The sequence below is a fragment of the Oreochromis aureus genome, linkage group 15 (assembly GCF_013358895.1).
Source record: "Oreochromis aureus strain Israel breed Guangdong linkage group 15, ZZ_aureus, whole genome shotgun sequence".
NCBI classification, from domain to species: Eukaryota; Metazoa; Chordata; class Actinopteri; order Cichliformes; family Cichlidae; genus Oreochromis; species Oreochromis aureus.
Window position 1 is genome coordinate 2,334,827 of NC_052956.1, and position 15,466 is coordinate 2,350,292.

Below are 15,466 nucleotides of genomic sequence, written 5' to 3' on the forward strand. Positions count from 1 at the left end.
TCCCGGCGTTCCTCAGAGTTGCTCTGGTCCGTTTGTTTGCTGCTCAGACGCGGCTAGTTCAACTTGCCACAGCACGGTGAAGCTGAGGGTTGTTCTTCCGCATAGCGTGAATTCAACCTCTTCTCTTTAATTAGCATCTGACGGTAGCTTGTATTCCATCTGATTCTGCTTTGTAGTTTTTGTTTTGTAGTCTTATCGCAAGGTTAAATTCATTGGCTAACGTTTAGTTAGCTAGCTGGCTAACGTTTACAGGAGTTTCCACTTGTTGCTAGCCAGGAGGAGCATCGCCCACAACAATGCCAGGATACCCTTGGTTCTCGTGTTTTCCTTGACAGATATCTCAGTTTCCTTATGTTTGGTCAAAATAATGGTGACACAGCTCCCATGTGTGATTGTTGTGACAGAGTTATCAATTGTAAAAAAAAGAAAAAAAGTTTACAGGCATCCCATTTTCGTTGTTAATCTGATTAACGGTACACTTAACAGCGTTTTCCGCTGATGAAAGTAGTGCTGCTCCATACTTTGCGAAGTCAGCCGTTTACGGTGTCCGCTCCTCGTCTCAAAGTATGGATATATCCAGCGACTCTGACTCATACGACAGGACCCCGGACCACCGGTCTCGGCGGCGTGAAGCCCACCGCAGACCTGGTCGGGAGAGGTCCAGAGGCAACGGGAGAGAAGTCGTCGGGCGAACCGTAGACATCTCCGAGAAAATCAGCACTCTTGCAAACACCTTACAGGTACTTTACGCAGGTTTGCGTCATAGAAAAGACACGCTATGTGGATCTGTTCAGGGTTCACCTGCAAACATTCACCTGTGTTGTGTCCCCAACCATACGACCAAGTCAGGTGTTGGGAGATTACAAATCACTTAGGCATAGGTTTTTATCTCATCACAGGCTGGGAACACACTAAACAAAGGTCTGTCTTTTTTCAGCAAATTTTCAGTATCATACTCTTTAGTTACTGCATTTAAAGGATGTTTATACACTTTTTAAATCTAGGTTTTTCCATCAGTTTATGGTTCAATTGTTATTATGTAAAAGAAAAAAAAACCAATGCAGTGATGCTGTTCCTTGTGTTTGTCGTGATTCAGAGTGCTCCTGTTTTTGTGTCTCTTCTTTGGAGAATTAACCCGCTTAATGGGCATGTGTTCCCTATTTACATGAGTAATAAATGGATACCAGTAAAGCTTGCCACAAAAGATTTAGTGTTGGTATAAATTCATAATTAACGTTCATAGTTTGGAAATGAAAAAACAACCACTCGTGTTAGAGACATTATAATTCCTCTGTGTCTTTCATGTGCTTTTTTTTACTTGTGGTTTCCGGCTAATGAAAGCACCTGTATATGTAATAAAGTGGATGGATGGATAGCTCTGTATGTATAGCCTATTTTGAATCCTTAACACATTTCAGCAGTCTTTAACTGGAAGTGTCTTAATGGCAGGACACCAGCAGGAACTTGACCAAAGTAGACAAGATGCTGGGTCAGTACAGGGAGCACACAGACGACCAGGCTGAAGCCATGGCACTGGTGAGATGCCTGTTCTCTTAGATGTCTTCTATTTTATTTTATTGCTGTACTATATATGTTAAGGCTGTTTTACTCTGCTTTATTTAGCTATTTTACGTTATAGAACCATTTTCTTGAGTTTAAATTTGTACTTAGTTTAATTTTAAAAATTATTTATTTAGAATTTGATGATCGATGCCTCTTTTTTCCTTATTTAGATAGTTTGTTTTGTTGTCCTTTATTTAAGCTGTTTTGCTGTATGTTTTAAGGCTATTATAATACAAGAATTGCCCAAAGTTTGTGATAAATAAAGCACATCTTAATTCTAACAGTTTCACCAACTAATTTATGCCTTTTTATTCAGATGTTTTCAAGTGAATGACACTCCCAATTTTTTGCCAACTATATGTTTATTAGATCAGTTTCTGCTGACAGCATTATACATCAGTATACATAAGGCAATCAACAAGGACAAACTATGGAAAAGAAGGAAAAAAAACACAGAAAAATACAAAAATGGGGAGTGACTTCTTAGGGGTCAGTTTGCCAGTTGAACCCAATTATCATACACAGCTGCATTGGGCCTTTTGTAGCAACACTAAGCAGTCAGAGATGGCTGGTTAGAGATGGATCATCAGATGATGCTGACAGTGAGGTCAAATCCATTCTCTCTAGGTATCTTAAGAACGGGCCTCAAATACGACACTCCCATTTTTGCTTAAAAACAACAACACAAACTTCTCTCTCTCTCCTTGTAAGTCATTTATACTTTTTCATGCGTCAGCTTAGGGAGAACCTAGAGGAGTCAATCAGCCAGCTGCAGACACAGAGGCGATCCAACGAGGTTCAGAGCTCCTCAGCCTCCACCCTGCATACCAGCGACCTGGAAGCTTTCTCAGGGTCAGGTATGAAAAAAATGACCAGTAGAACCAATGATCGAGTTTTGTTTAGTAAATCTTTTTCAGAGTATGAAAGTGTCCGACTTCCTGCTATATGTTAATATTGTTTGTTAGTTTGCAAAGCAAACCTCTGATAAAATGTATGCTTGTGATTTCAGAAGGCCAGCGTTTCTACCCCACTTCTCCACTTAAGGATTACACGAGCCCTCCAGGAAGGAGGAAGAGGTCTCAATCTGCCAATGTTCGCTTCAAGGATACCAGCCTGGAAGGAGACGGTGTAAGGAACAACAGTCCAGCTAGTACTCCGCTTCATTCACGTTCAGCATATTGCCACTAGAGGGCATATTGAATCAGCCTCACTATAGGTAGATACATAGTCCAAAAAAGTTACTTTTCACTGGCCACAGTGGAAAATCTCATGGGGTCAAGGAAAGGTGTAAAGGAGACTTTATAAGTAAAGAGGAGGGAAGTGTACACTAGACTCCTTTACAATGTCACAGCGGATGTCTGCTGTATGGAAAAGTACAACATCCACAAGATAGATTAGAAAATGCACATCTTACTCCACCCCAAGATGTTCTTACCAGCTGAACAACAGTGGAATTTAAAGCACTTTGATCAGTTAATACAGCTCATAATCTGAAATTAGAGTTTTTATAAATCTGTGTTTTTCTTGCAATGCAAAAGCTCAACAAGAAGCCAATTTTACTGTAGCCGTGTAATAGTTAAACTGTGGGTGTTGCTGTGTGATAAAAATTAAAAACAGGTTGTGGACATGGATATCATGTTTAATATTTACATGAGCTGTGATATTTGGTCAGATGTGTTGATCATTTTCAGTCACTATAGATTATGGGAATGATCTCCTCTACTTTCCTAAAGAATGGTGTAATGTATCCTCTGCTGATGGAGGTAATAAAGGAAGCTTTGAAGCACTTTTATTCAGTTTTTGTAGAATTTGTGCAGCTCTTACTGTGACTGCCAAAACAATACTTCTGGGTCATTTAACTTAATTAGAAACCTCCTAAGCAAAATTGGCTGTTCGATCACAACCCATAAATGCAGTATCGGGTTCGCTGGCTGTGTCTCTGCTGCTGCCGTCTTGGTCAGGAATTCTGACTGTGGCTGCTGACGTATTCCTGACAGACTTTTTTGCTGCTTTTTAATTTTTTCAATGAAAGAAAGCATCAGGTGATGTGCTGATTTATCATCTCCTATTTGAATAAACTTGTTTCATTTGATACATAACAATAGGTTATCTGCTGAATTTGATAAGCCGTTGAGAGGATAGATGGATGGACAGTTATGATAATCCAGTAACCAAAATCCAGTATTTCAGGGCACTAGTCTGACACTAAATGATTCTAACAAAAATTAGAAAAATAGATGAACATTTGAATCTCATGAATATTTTTCATAGTGTAGGAGAAAGGTGGTTATTATTTGTCAGTCGGCTATGTCATTTTTATGTGTTATCGTCTTAAGTAGTCCTTAATTAATCTGTATGTGTGTTAAATCTCTTTAATGACACTGATGGGACGTGGAGTCATGGTTAACTTGTGCATGTTTTTGGTTTGTAGCAAGAAGTTCAGGCAGAGTTCAGACAGACTGTCCTGTTTGTTTAGTCCCAACTGAGAAAGTTGAGAGAGGATTATCAACAGCAGAACTGAAGATAAGAGACTAAATAACTCATCTACAGCTCGTATTCCAAGTCAGAGTTTCACAGAATCAGACTGTAAATTTGTTTAAGTGATGGGAGTAATCCCATTAGTTTTGATGGCCCAACAACACAGAAAGGAGCCGGAGAATTACTCTTTTTAAACATTATATCATAGAACTGTTTATGATTACTAATTGTAAATGGACTGGTTCTTATTTAGCGCTTTTCTACTCTAAAGCACTTAAAGTGTAAAGGACTTAAAGTGCTTTACATGATTTGCCTCATTCACACCAGCACTTTTTTCTAGTGCTCCTATCTAACATTCACACACATTTACACTCTGATGGATGCATCGGGGAGCAGTTTGGGGTTAATATCTTGCCCAAGGCATGCAGACTAGAGCAGATTGAACCACTCACCTTACTGCTCTACCACCTGAGCTACTGTTAATATAAGATAAGGATTCTGGTGTAAAAACTCAGAGTTTAAACTTACCTATGGATCCTGTATAATAAATATAGTTCTAGTATTTGTAACAAACCAAAATGCCTCCTGAAACTTTCATTGTCAGGAGGCACAGCTCTCTAAACCAATATGGCGTCTGTGTGGTTGCATGTTTTCACTGGACAGCAGCAATCATCTGTAAATAAGAAAAATATTACCAATGTGATTTGGCCTAATGTGATTTCTGTTCAGTTCAATTAAAGTCTTTTTTATAGCACCAAATAACGACAACAGTTACCTCAAAACACTTTATATTGTAAGGTAAGGATCCTAGAATAATAGAGAGAAAACCCAAACAATAGCACAATCCCCTATGAGCAAGCACTTGGCAGTGGGAAGGAAAAACTCCGTTAACAGGAAGAAATCTCTGGTGGAACTGGAGGAGCAGGGAGGGGCGGCCATCTGCCGCAACCTTCTGGGGTTGAGGGGAAGAGACGGGATAAAGGGCACAGTAGTGGGCAGAGCCAGAGATTAATAATGACTAATGATGAAATGCAGAGAAGTGTATAAACGCATGGAGAACAAAAAGACACGAGTGACGAAGAAACACTCAGTACATCATGGGAAGCACCCAGCAGTCTAGAACTACTGCTGTGGTGTAACTCAGGGAGGGCTCAGGGTCACCTGATCCAGTCCTAACTACTGTACATGGTTTATCAGAAAGGAAAGTTTTAAGCCTAATCTTTAAAGTAGAGAGGGTGTCTGTGTCCCGAATCTAAACTGGTTCCACAGAAGAGGGGCCTGGAAGCTGAATGCTCTCCCTTCCATACTACTTTAAATAGTGAACTACAAGTAAACCAGCAGTCTGGGTGTAAAGTGCAAACATGGTGATATGGTACTATGAGGCAGAGGTGGGACCAAGTCATTGTTTTGCAAGTCTCAAGTCTTTATCCTCAAGTCACAAGTCAAGTCTCAAGTAATGTCAGGCAAGTCAGAGTCGAGTCTCAAGTCACTGGTGTAAAAGTCCGAGTAAAGTCACAAGTCTGAAACTTTGAATTTCAAGTCCTTTCGAGTCTTTAAAAAAAAAAAAAAACGAATGTTGCAGTTATATGCTAAATGTAAATATTAGACCTTGTAATTGTTAAATCTGTTTTTCTCAACACATGATGAAATACTGAACTTAGAAAATATACACAAATTGTGAAATTGCACCTCTATAAAATGCAGCTCAATTAAACTTAGCTCCAAGAATAATTTTCACTGACAGTTCTGAGATAAGCTGCATGTTATTCTTGGATGCGCTTGTAGGACCGGCTTTAAAATCGCATGACAAAAATATCATACACATTAAAAAAAACCAGTATCACCAACGTAGCCTGGACAACATTTGCTAGTTAGATGAAGTCAGCTATCTCATCGTAGCAAAAGAGAAGCACCGCCATTCTTTATGCAACTTCAACTGTCGGACAAAGTTGGAAGTTGTTCCATCTCTGTCTGTGATTCTCTTCTTGCATGTTTTGCATATTGCATTTCAGTTTTTTGTTGACTACGTCATAGTTTATGCACCTGAAAAAATAACTACTCGCAGCATTTTTGAATGTTTTTTTTTTTTTCTTTTTTGAAAAAATCTGGTTAATTTGATTGGCTGTGCTACAGCTCACGCACACATAAGTACAGAGTGTGGTTTGAATAAATGAATGAATGAATTGAATTAATGGTGCACACTTTCTATATAATATGCGTGTTAAATTTTAGATTTGGGGTGAAATATCAAGTCTTTTCAAGTAAACCGGTTCAAGTCCAATTCAAGTCCCAGGTCATTGGTATAAAAGTCTAAGTCAAGTCACAAGTCTTAGAACATTTTTTCAAGTCAAGTCTAAAGTCATAAAATTAATGACTCGAGTCTGACTCGAGTCCAAGTCATGTGACTCGAGTCCACACCTCTGCTATGAGGTATTTAATGTAAGATGGGGGCTGATTATTTAAGATCTTGTATGTGTAGAGAAGGATTTTAAATTCAATTCTGAATTTTACAGGCAGCCAATGAAGAGCAGCCAATATGGGAGAAATATGCTCTCTTTTTCTAGCCCCTGTCAGTGAGAGGGCTCTCACTGCAGCATTTTCCATCAACATCATTTTATTCACATGGGTTTTCATTTGTGTTAGTTTTTCCCTTTCAGATATCTGTAGTGTGTTTTCTACGATGCAGTGATGTGGAGCGCCGCTCAGCCGTGCCCTGCTCGTGTCTCGCGTTTTGTATTCAGCGTGGGTTTGTGGCTGTCTCACACAGATTCATACCCTGCACCAGTCCTTGAGGGATCTGCGCTGTGACCAGCAGAGACTGTCTGATGACCTGGATAGAGAAATCCTCCGGAGGAACCGGTATCTGAAGTCTGAACATAAAAGCTCATACGTTCCCACACAACACATTCACAATTGAATTTAACAGCTATTGTTTTTATGCTACTGCAAAATAGGGCTGCATGATATTAGGAAAATCTGCGATGTGCGATAACTGTGATCAATATTGCGATAACGATATGACTTGCCATAAAATAAATAGCAAAAAAACCCCAAAACGAATACATAATTTCCGTTTTACTGCAACAGTTTTATTTAAAGAAAGCTGCTGTATTAGCAGTGTAACAACAACGTGCACTTTAACATTGAAACATTGCCCCCATAAAAAAAATTTCTGAGGCTTGAATTCTGAAAGACATCCTTCCCGGTCTCTATAATTAGTTTTAAATAAACATAACTTAAATTATACTGCAAATTATCTCAATGCAGTTGTTCATCATTTTACCACTCACCAAGGAGTTATGATGTAAGTCAAAACTGGAGAGGAAACTTTACTGTAGTGCTTGTGCAGTTTTCAGCTTGGCTCAGTTCAAACATGACGGTCTTGCGGCATGTTTCGTACATTTGTGGAATGGCGACATGGGAAAAGTAGTTTCGTGAGGGGATGCGGTATCTCCGGTCCACTTTATGTATCAGACTGGTGAAGCCCTCTCTGCTAACTGTATTTATAGGCATCATGTCTTTAGCCAAAAAATGTGTAATGGCCTCTGTTATTTCTTTGTAGCGCTTCGACGTTTTCTCATAAGGAGTTCCACTTGAAAAACTCGGATACAGAGACGGCTGTTGGACTGCTGTTTTTTAGCCACGAGTTCATAGTCAGTAGCGTTCTCGTCATGCGTCTCGCTCTCAGCCATTACAACTCTGACTCGTTGCTGCAGCGTTGTTCGATTGGTTAATGTGTAAAGGGGTTTCTTTGATTGGTAAATTCTTTAAAGCACGTGTGTAAACATTTTAAGGTACCCAATTATCACAGTTTACGCAGTCTTTTGCGATGGGCCCAACGCACAGGCTGATATCGCGATGACAATAAATTTTCGATTTATTGTGCAGGCCTACTGCAAAAGTCATTTTATGGCCAAATCTCCAATAATGGTTTGTTGTTGTCAAGTAGCATAATTAAACCGTTAGCCAGAGCAGCACTGGTGCTAATTTCTCTTTGCCAAATTAGAAAAGCTGCAGAGTCGTTCACTAGTGACATGGTGAAAATGGACAGGCACACTAAATATGTTTATTCTCATTTGTATTCAGTCTAACTGCATTGACCTCTGAAAAGAACGCTCATTACAAGAGGCTGTTTTTTGAAAAACAAATGTGGCTTAGTAACAGCAGACAGCTCTCTTACAGTTTATTAAATTGAAGAGTGATACGTTTCCAAGAGCGTTACTATATATCTCACACTGTTTTAGTAAGCCACAATGAATGCAAGCAGGCTTTTATAGTCTCTTCTACTTCACGTCTGCCCACAGAGTCATCAGTTTAAGTTCTCGGCTCTGGGAAGACGGTGTTGGGATATTGATCTTTTACTTTTCATATGCACCGAACATAAAAAAAGTTTTTTGCTTGGGGTTTGCAAACAGAAGCACGGTTTTCATCTCTGTGAAGTCTCCTTAATGAAAAGGTGATAAAAGTGTCACAGGAAACTTAAAGAGACGGCGGCGTGCAGTCAAAACGGATTAGAATTTGACATTTTGAAGTTATTAAAAATCACTCCTACCCAGCGCCGCTGACCAGAGCAAATTGATCCAGCGTCGTATTTCAGCATCCGAAGCTGCATGATAATTTTTTAGTGCTGTCAAATAATGCATTTATGAGGTCCTGGAATAGTATTTCCAGTGTTTTGCAGTGTAAATATTTTCAGCCAGCTTGATTTGTCTGTTTTTGTTTTTTTCCCTTCTTATGTAGGGCTGATATTGACACCAGGCGGGCGATGGAAAGCCTCACAGAGCATATGACAGCTTCCCTGAGACAGGACTCAGTGAGTTGTGGCTGTGTATTTCATTGCCAGTACTTCAAGTGTGCTTTCTGGCTCTGTGAATGTGTAAAGAAAAGCGGAGGCATCCAGAATTTAAGGCCATCGCATCACAAATTTTGATGGATGAAAGCTGCTGTATAAAGCATGAAATATGCAAATGGCTTGAGTTTTTGGAATAGAAAATGGCAAAAGACAAATGGCTTCCTCTTTTTTTTTTTTTTAAAGTAGGCTCATAGTGCTCCAACTTTAGCAAATATTTCCCTTTAATTTCCAGGCACACAGCTTGTTACTGCGCCATCAGTACTGTGACAAATACACAGCCCCACATGACGCCCAACATGTTTAATATTTTTTATCTCATCCTGTCTGTGGGCGTGACAAGATAAAGCTGTCTTTTTACAGGTGGATATGATGCTTCCTGATTAGGCAGGGAGGTGCTGCAACACGAATGTAATACACTCAGTCAGTTATGAAAGATATTTTTATCATCCGCACTTTTAATTTCCTGTTTTCTCATCTATCGTACGCTAACGCCATTCCCGCGCCAGCGCGAATGCTTGCGTGACCCGAGGAGCGCTCATTCTCTCTCTCGCCGTCTGTAGGTGTCGTCTCGTGTGGAGCGGCGTCTGCAGGAGCTGGAGAGAGAGATGCACGGCGAGCAGAGGAGCACGGGCAGAGAGAGGAGGCCGGAGCAGCGGGCAGCCGTGTCTGACGAGCCGCAGGAGGTGACACTCCTCCTCGCCACTCACCTCCCACACCTCGCTCTTATCGCTAGAGGCAACATGGAGGCACATGAATTCAGTGGAAAGACTTAACTATAACTAATGACCGTACTTAACTTTCCTCATTCATTTATTGGAGACAACACTTAAAAGCGCCAAGTGATCCGTGTTACCTGGTGATCCCAGCAAAGTCATCCTTGATCTTAATCACAAATGTATCTATAATACATCCAAGATTTTAAAAATGTAAATTCTACTATAAATTACACAGCAACACAGAGTTCCTGTAATAATACAAGCCTCGTGCAAATGTGATTATATTCTGTTTTGCAAGTTTATTTGTGTTCCTTGTGGCGTTGCATAAGAATGTGTTGGTCACTGCGTGTTTCCCACGGATGTAGATTAAATGTGTGTCATGAAATGAGGCGCACACACTTTCAGAATGGAATTATTACCAAAATAATAAGTTTCTCTGGCAGATATCTAATTAGCCAAGCACTTTTGGAAAATTAATGAATAATAAATACAATGAGCTGCTTCTCAGTTCAGCTTTTCATCAATCATTGCAGTTTAGAAGGGATAACAACCGCGATCATTCTGCTCCATGTTTTGGGGAAGCATTTGCGTTAATATGGAGGACAGCAAGAAGAACAACCTGGCCCCGAGCCAGCCAGCAGGCAAACAAGAGATGGAAAGGGTTGGAGCAAAGGACTGTACTTTCCTTACCAAATAAGAGCGAGGGGATTGTCCAGTGTGAAATCGCTGGTGTTCTTGTCTACGACTGATACAAAAGTGCTGAAATGAGTTGCCAAATGTGTTTGGATTGCCAATAATACATCTTAGCAGCTTACCCAGGTAAAGTCTGTCCGTGGGAAACTGCTATAGAAAAGTTTGGACGGCATTTTAGGCGCAAATAAAGAAGAGCTTGGTTTGCTACGCAGCATAAAGAAAGCAAGCTCAAATCCATCAGAAGAGTGAACTCTCAATGAAAATATAATAGATGTTTTGCGGTCCGTTTACTAGACACTCAGATTTAGTATGTAGATTTCAAAATTCACTACAGACGTGCTCATCAGCAGTTTCACTTTCAACCAAAATAGTCTTTGAGATCAGTTGGAAAGGTTACACGTTCAAATCTCTCTTTAGTCCTTCTTTTTCACACATGGAGAAATTTGGCTGATGAAAGCATGTCAGTAGCATCTTCCACAAAACAGTGTGGGGCTTTCGGCAGCCTTTCAGGCAGTCTTTTGTTACACTGGGATTTTCCCAACATAATAATGCTTCCATCTGTGGTACGGAGATATTACAGTGAAAGGATAGTGGACCGTAGAAAACAACAAAAACAATTTAGGTTTTCTGTTCAGAATTTGTGGGAAGTCAAAGTAAGCATACTTGGTGGGATTGGTAACTTTCTACAGGTTTAGATACAAGGATGGTTATTCTCCCTCACAAATACAGTTACAGAACGGGAAAACATCGAGGTTTCTAGTGGCTTTCATGGTTACTGTACCTTAAATAACAGATTCTATAAGGTTCTTAAAGCTTGTTCTGCTTTATGAGACTATAAAACACACTAAGGTAATTGCTTTGTTATAGTGCAGATGGTTGCTAAGCAAGCAATTGCTGCTTTCTTATATTTAATGCCAATCACGATCGTTGTCAAGACATGATTTGTCTGAAAGCACAAGTGGCTGTGAAAGCGCTGTCATTATGTGCGCTTTAGTGATGTAGCTTGATGTGCATTATCTTGTGTTATTACTCATTTCTATTGCTACTTTACATTTAACCACACAAATCCTCCACATTATAGATCATCAGCATAATGCCGCTTAATGATATTTCTTGGTTCATCTGTATCTTCTCCCAATCTGTCATGTCTGTTGTATTTTACCGGTGAACCACAGAGGGGCGCTGTGTATCCAGACTGATAACCTGTGTGAGCAAGAGTTTTTCAACACGCTGTGTAGTGATGGTAGCTACCAATTCATTTGCATCCCTCTCCTCTGTCGTGCCCTAATGGGACACCAGCGGGGCCCAGGGCGATGGGAAATAATGCATTTGCCCAAAAATTAAGGGTAAATAAACAAGCATGAGGAAATGAAGAGGAAAATAATCTCTTTCACTACTAAAGAGCAGGAGAGGAGGGAGAGCAGAGGGCACATTTATTCCCCACCGATGGGCCCGCTGTGATGTGAATCAAATAGATGATGAGTCACTTGGGTAGATGTTATTGCTAGCAGCCGGTAATTCATCACCACAGCCCGCTTAGAGTGAGTGGGATGGAGTGGGATCTAAGCTCTTGTACAAATCCACCATGATGCCAGTATCTCGTTCCAAGAAAAAGGCGATGATGATGGGGGGAGGGCAGGGGATACTGTGATGCAATAGCACTTCTCATGTGTCATCTTTATAGTGTCTCACAATAATACACGGTGTTTCCTGCATGGAATTTTGTTTGTGTGTTTTAGACTTTAGGGAGATGCCAAATTGGAGCCAGTGAAAGAGAGAAGATGGCAGCCAGGCTGCTCAAAGCAGACAGGGAGAAATCCAAGGTGAAGAAACTCAGTGTTAAAGGAGCGTTTTTGCATTAGAGAAAATTTGAGATGATCTAAACGCTTTTGAGAATTTTGGTTTCAGTTTTTCCCGTACTGCTTCAACGATCATTTAAATATGGCATGCAGAGACTTTGTTATTGCATTGTAGCTGAAAATCACATTCAAACTTTCTATTTAATGTTGCAGTTTTCACAATTGCAGTAATACAAATTATAATGTTTACTTTTTATTTACTAATATAGAAAACCTCATTGTGGCTCAAAATGAGACTTTACATGTGAAGGCTATGATTCGATGCCAACTTATTTGACAGATTGCTGTTCATTTTCCTCCTATTTTGGAATTTTTGTTAAACAGATATGTCTATTATTTTTCAGGCAAGGAAAGTTAAGTTTATAAAATTGGATTTTTTTTGATGATTTTCGTTTCATTTTGCCTTAAGTTTCTGGATTAAACCCTGATACTGTTCAAATTCTGAAACACCTGTTCATGTAAATTGTTTTTGCTCCGCTGTCCTCAGATGGAGCAGGAACTAGAGAGAGCCAGAAGATTGCTGGAACAGTCAGAAGATAGCAGAGAGTCCCTCGTTCAACAGGTTTGTTTGTCCTCTGCCTGATTCTATGTGCACGTGTGCAGTAAACCTCATGAGACAAAACAGTAAGATGAGAAGAGACTTCAGTGTTGTTCTGCCTGCTGTCAGACAGTCGGATGTCTTTTTTCTGCGTTTGCTTACACGGCTGATGATCCCCAGGTGGAGGACATGCGCTGCGAGCTGCAAAAGCTGCAAAGGACAAGGGAGGAGAAGACGGGGCATGAGAGGGCACGGCCGGAGACGTCTCGGCCCAGTGCTCAGCCACATGGCAGCTATGCTGACAAGGATGGTGGAAGAGGTGGGCTGCAAGGGCCAGGTATTCGGTTGTCAGGGGAGAAGAGGGGGTATGGATGCAAGTTAAATGGATGGTTTTAAAGATTGCTGTGCCAGTGGAAATGGATGCTAAGGTTTTGTTTTTTAGGATGACAACTTTCGGGTTTTAAATGTACAGAGTTGTGAAATGAAACACCGACAGCTCTGTTTCCTTCTTTTGTTCAATACTCGGGGTGTTCAGTAAAACACAACAAAACAGCACAGTTACAAGCAAGCAGCAGAAATGAAACGCGGAGAAGGTGACGCAAGACAACAGAGCAAAACAAAAAATGCAGCCTGCTCACTGTGAAAACTTGAGTGTGGACTTGCATTTATTCACAATGTGTTCACAAGATATACCAAAATCTTTAAACCATGGGATGATTTATCTGTCATTTGTATATCGCTTCAATGGTGGATGCTCGTTTTAAACATGGCCAAATTTTCAAATAATGACATCACTGTGTGTAGGTCATCCCTACCAGCCAAAATCTTGGGCTTCCGCTTGATCTATACTCTACTAGACTTTTTCCCCATGATGGCTCTGCTGCTTTAAATATAATTGTAATTATTTACTGAAACACTACTTAGTAAATGAACGGTAACAGTTACAGTTAGAAGCTTATCTTATACCCCCCGTTATCCTCGTGTCCTGTTTTTGTATTCATTCTGTCTTAAAGGTTTGATTGGTTAGTGGGTTAATGCAGAGCAAAGTAAAAAGAGAGGCTTCAGTGCCAGCAAGAAATAAGATGGTGAAAGGACAACTTAAACGTTGGTGAGAGGACTGAGAATTGATTTGAACTACACAGAATGTCAAAGATTTATTACCATAAAAGGAGAGAAAATTGAGTGTATATTCGAGAAAAATATTGAAAATCAACTCTGTGCGTCTCTGTTCTTTTGCAACATTGATTTTAGGACATCAAAGTGTCTTTAAAGGCAGTAAAAGCTCCAGAATGAGAGATTCTTTAAGTGTCTCACATTTTGTAGAAGGTTAGGTTATGTAAGGGTTTTGTGCTGGTTTAGTATTAAGTCGAGTGAAAGATTATTTCGTAGTTTATAATGACTTCATTAAATCGTCATAGCGTGCTTCTACAAATCAGTATTTAAATTGTGGAGAATCCTTCATGAGTCGCAGACTTTTTCACTACTTTTGTATTCTGTTCAGCATATGTTTGGTCGGTGACCAAAGTGACCAAGTCTTTAACTTTAGTGACCCGTGTAGAGAATTTCATCCACGGCATTATACCCATTCTGAGCTTTAGGAGCGGTGGGAAGACGCCGTGTGGCACCTGGGGGGACCAGCTGTTGCTGAAGGACAGTTTGCAAAAGAATTCTGAAAATAAACAGAGTGAATCTTATTACATTTCCCTTAAAAAAAAACAAATCCAAAAATCCGATGCTGTGGCTTACCTGTTGATTGTCATTTTTATTCCACTTATTTTCTATTTTATTTCCACCGTGCAGTAACAGCAGTCTGTGGATGTACGTCTGCTGATAGCGGTGTGCATGTGTCAATAGATCGCTCAGACCTGGAAAAGGAAGTGGCAGAACTGCGTGTTCAGCTGTGCAAAGCCTCGGTCCGTGGTGAAGTCGAAGAACTGAAGAGGGCTCTGGACTGTAAAGAGAGGGAGAGGGTCCAAATCAGCTTACAGTTGAAGGTGTGTGTGAGTCACAGGTGGTTCAAAAAAGAAAGATGGTGCATTTCTTGGGCCGCCTTACTCCAAAGACTAAAGACGTCTCAGCTGGAGTTCAAATGAACACAGCACAAGCATGCTTTTGATTCTGCCCGTGCTGTTGTCTCCACCCCGTGCTGAGGTTATGTATGTGGGTCTGGTGCTTCTCCTCCACGGTCACATCCCCTGCCTGCTCCATACCCCTTGATCCCTTTTAAATCGTCAGATGAAGCGACATTTGGAATAGATCAGGAGTCAACAGGCAATCATTTATCCTTCTCAAACTGGTGCAATGTGTCACTCCCATCACTGAAACAAGATGTAAGAAGAAGAAGGAGGAGGGGAAAAAAGAGTATTGCAATTCCTTGCAAAGTTCAAGGCTGCAGTTGGTATCAATAAATTGTTAGTAGAAATAGCTGCACTTCAAGCATTGGCACATTTCTCTAATCTCTGATGTTTCTTTTACTGAAAATGTGTTTAAACACCCACACTTCCCCTATTGCAGAGTAGGTGTTGAGAGAATATGCGGGTGTTTGCATGTATCACCTGGGGCGTCTCGTGCGGTTTTTATGTCTAAATCGAAATAGATGTTGGAAATGTTTCATTTTTAGTGGTAAATGAGAAAAATGAAGTATAATGAGGAAAATGGGATGGAAGATTCAATTTTTCAGTGGCTGAATTTATATACAGTCAAATAGGACTATGACTAATCAGTGTATGACTAAATACTCCTATCTGACAGCCTTATTCAGTATAAA

The 15,466-nt window shown here is 40.3% G+C and overlaps 1 protein-coding gene across 6 annotated transcripts in view; it reads left to right on the forward strand.

The window, feature by feature from the left end:
- The first annotated feature begins 21 nt into the window (after positions 1-21).
- LOC116315551 (centrosomal protein of 128 kDa) overlaps positions 22-15,466 on the forward strand; it is a 51,188-nt gene continuing 35,743 nt past the window's right edge. For 3 of the 6 annotated variants that reach the window (XM_039599036.1, XM_039599040.1, XM_039599039.1), the window contains exons 1-11: positions 42-740; positions 1,450-1,536; positions 2,300-2,420; positions 2,573-2,691; positions 6,809-6,909; positions 8,782-8,854; positions 9,454-9,576; positions 12,042-12,125; positions 12,649-12,723; positions 12,880-13,036; positions 14,554-14,693. In XM_039599036.1, the coding sequence (XP_039454970.1) occupies positions 567-740; positions 1,450-1,536; positions 2,300-2,420; positions 2,573-2,691; positions 6,809-6,909; positions 8,782-8,854; positions 9,454-9,576; positions 12,042-12,125; positions 12,649-12,723; positions 12,880-13,036; positions 14,554-14,693 (1,254 nt within the window). In that variant the 5' untranslated portion in view covers positions 42-566. Of the gene's footprint in view, positions 741-1,449; positions 1,537-2,299; positions 2,421-2,572; positions 2,692-6,808; positions 6,910-8,781; positions 8,855-9,453; positions 9,577-12,041; positions 12,126-12,648; positions 12,724-12,879; positions 13,037-14,553; positions 14,694-15,466 lie in introns of all 6 variants that reach the window. The other 3 variants (XM_039599041.1, XM_039599038.1, XM_039599037.1) reach the window with 3 other exon arrangements.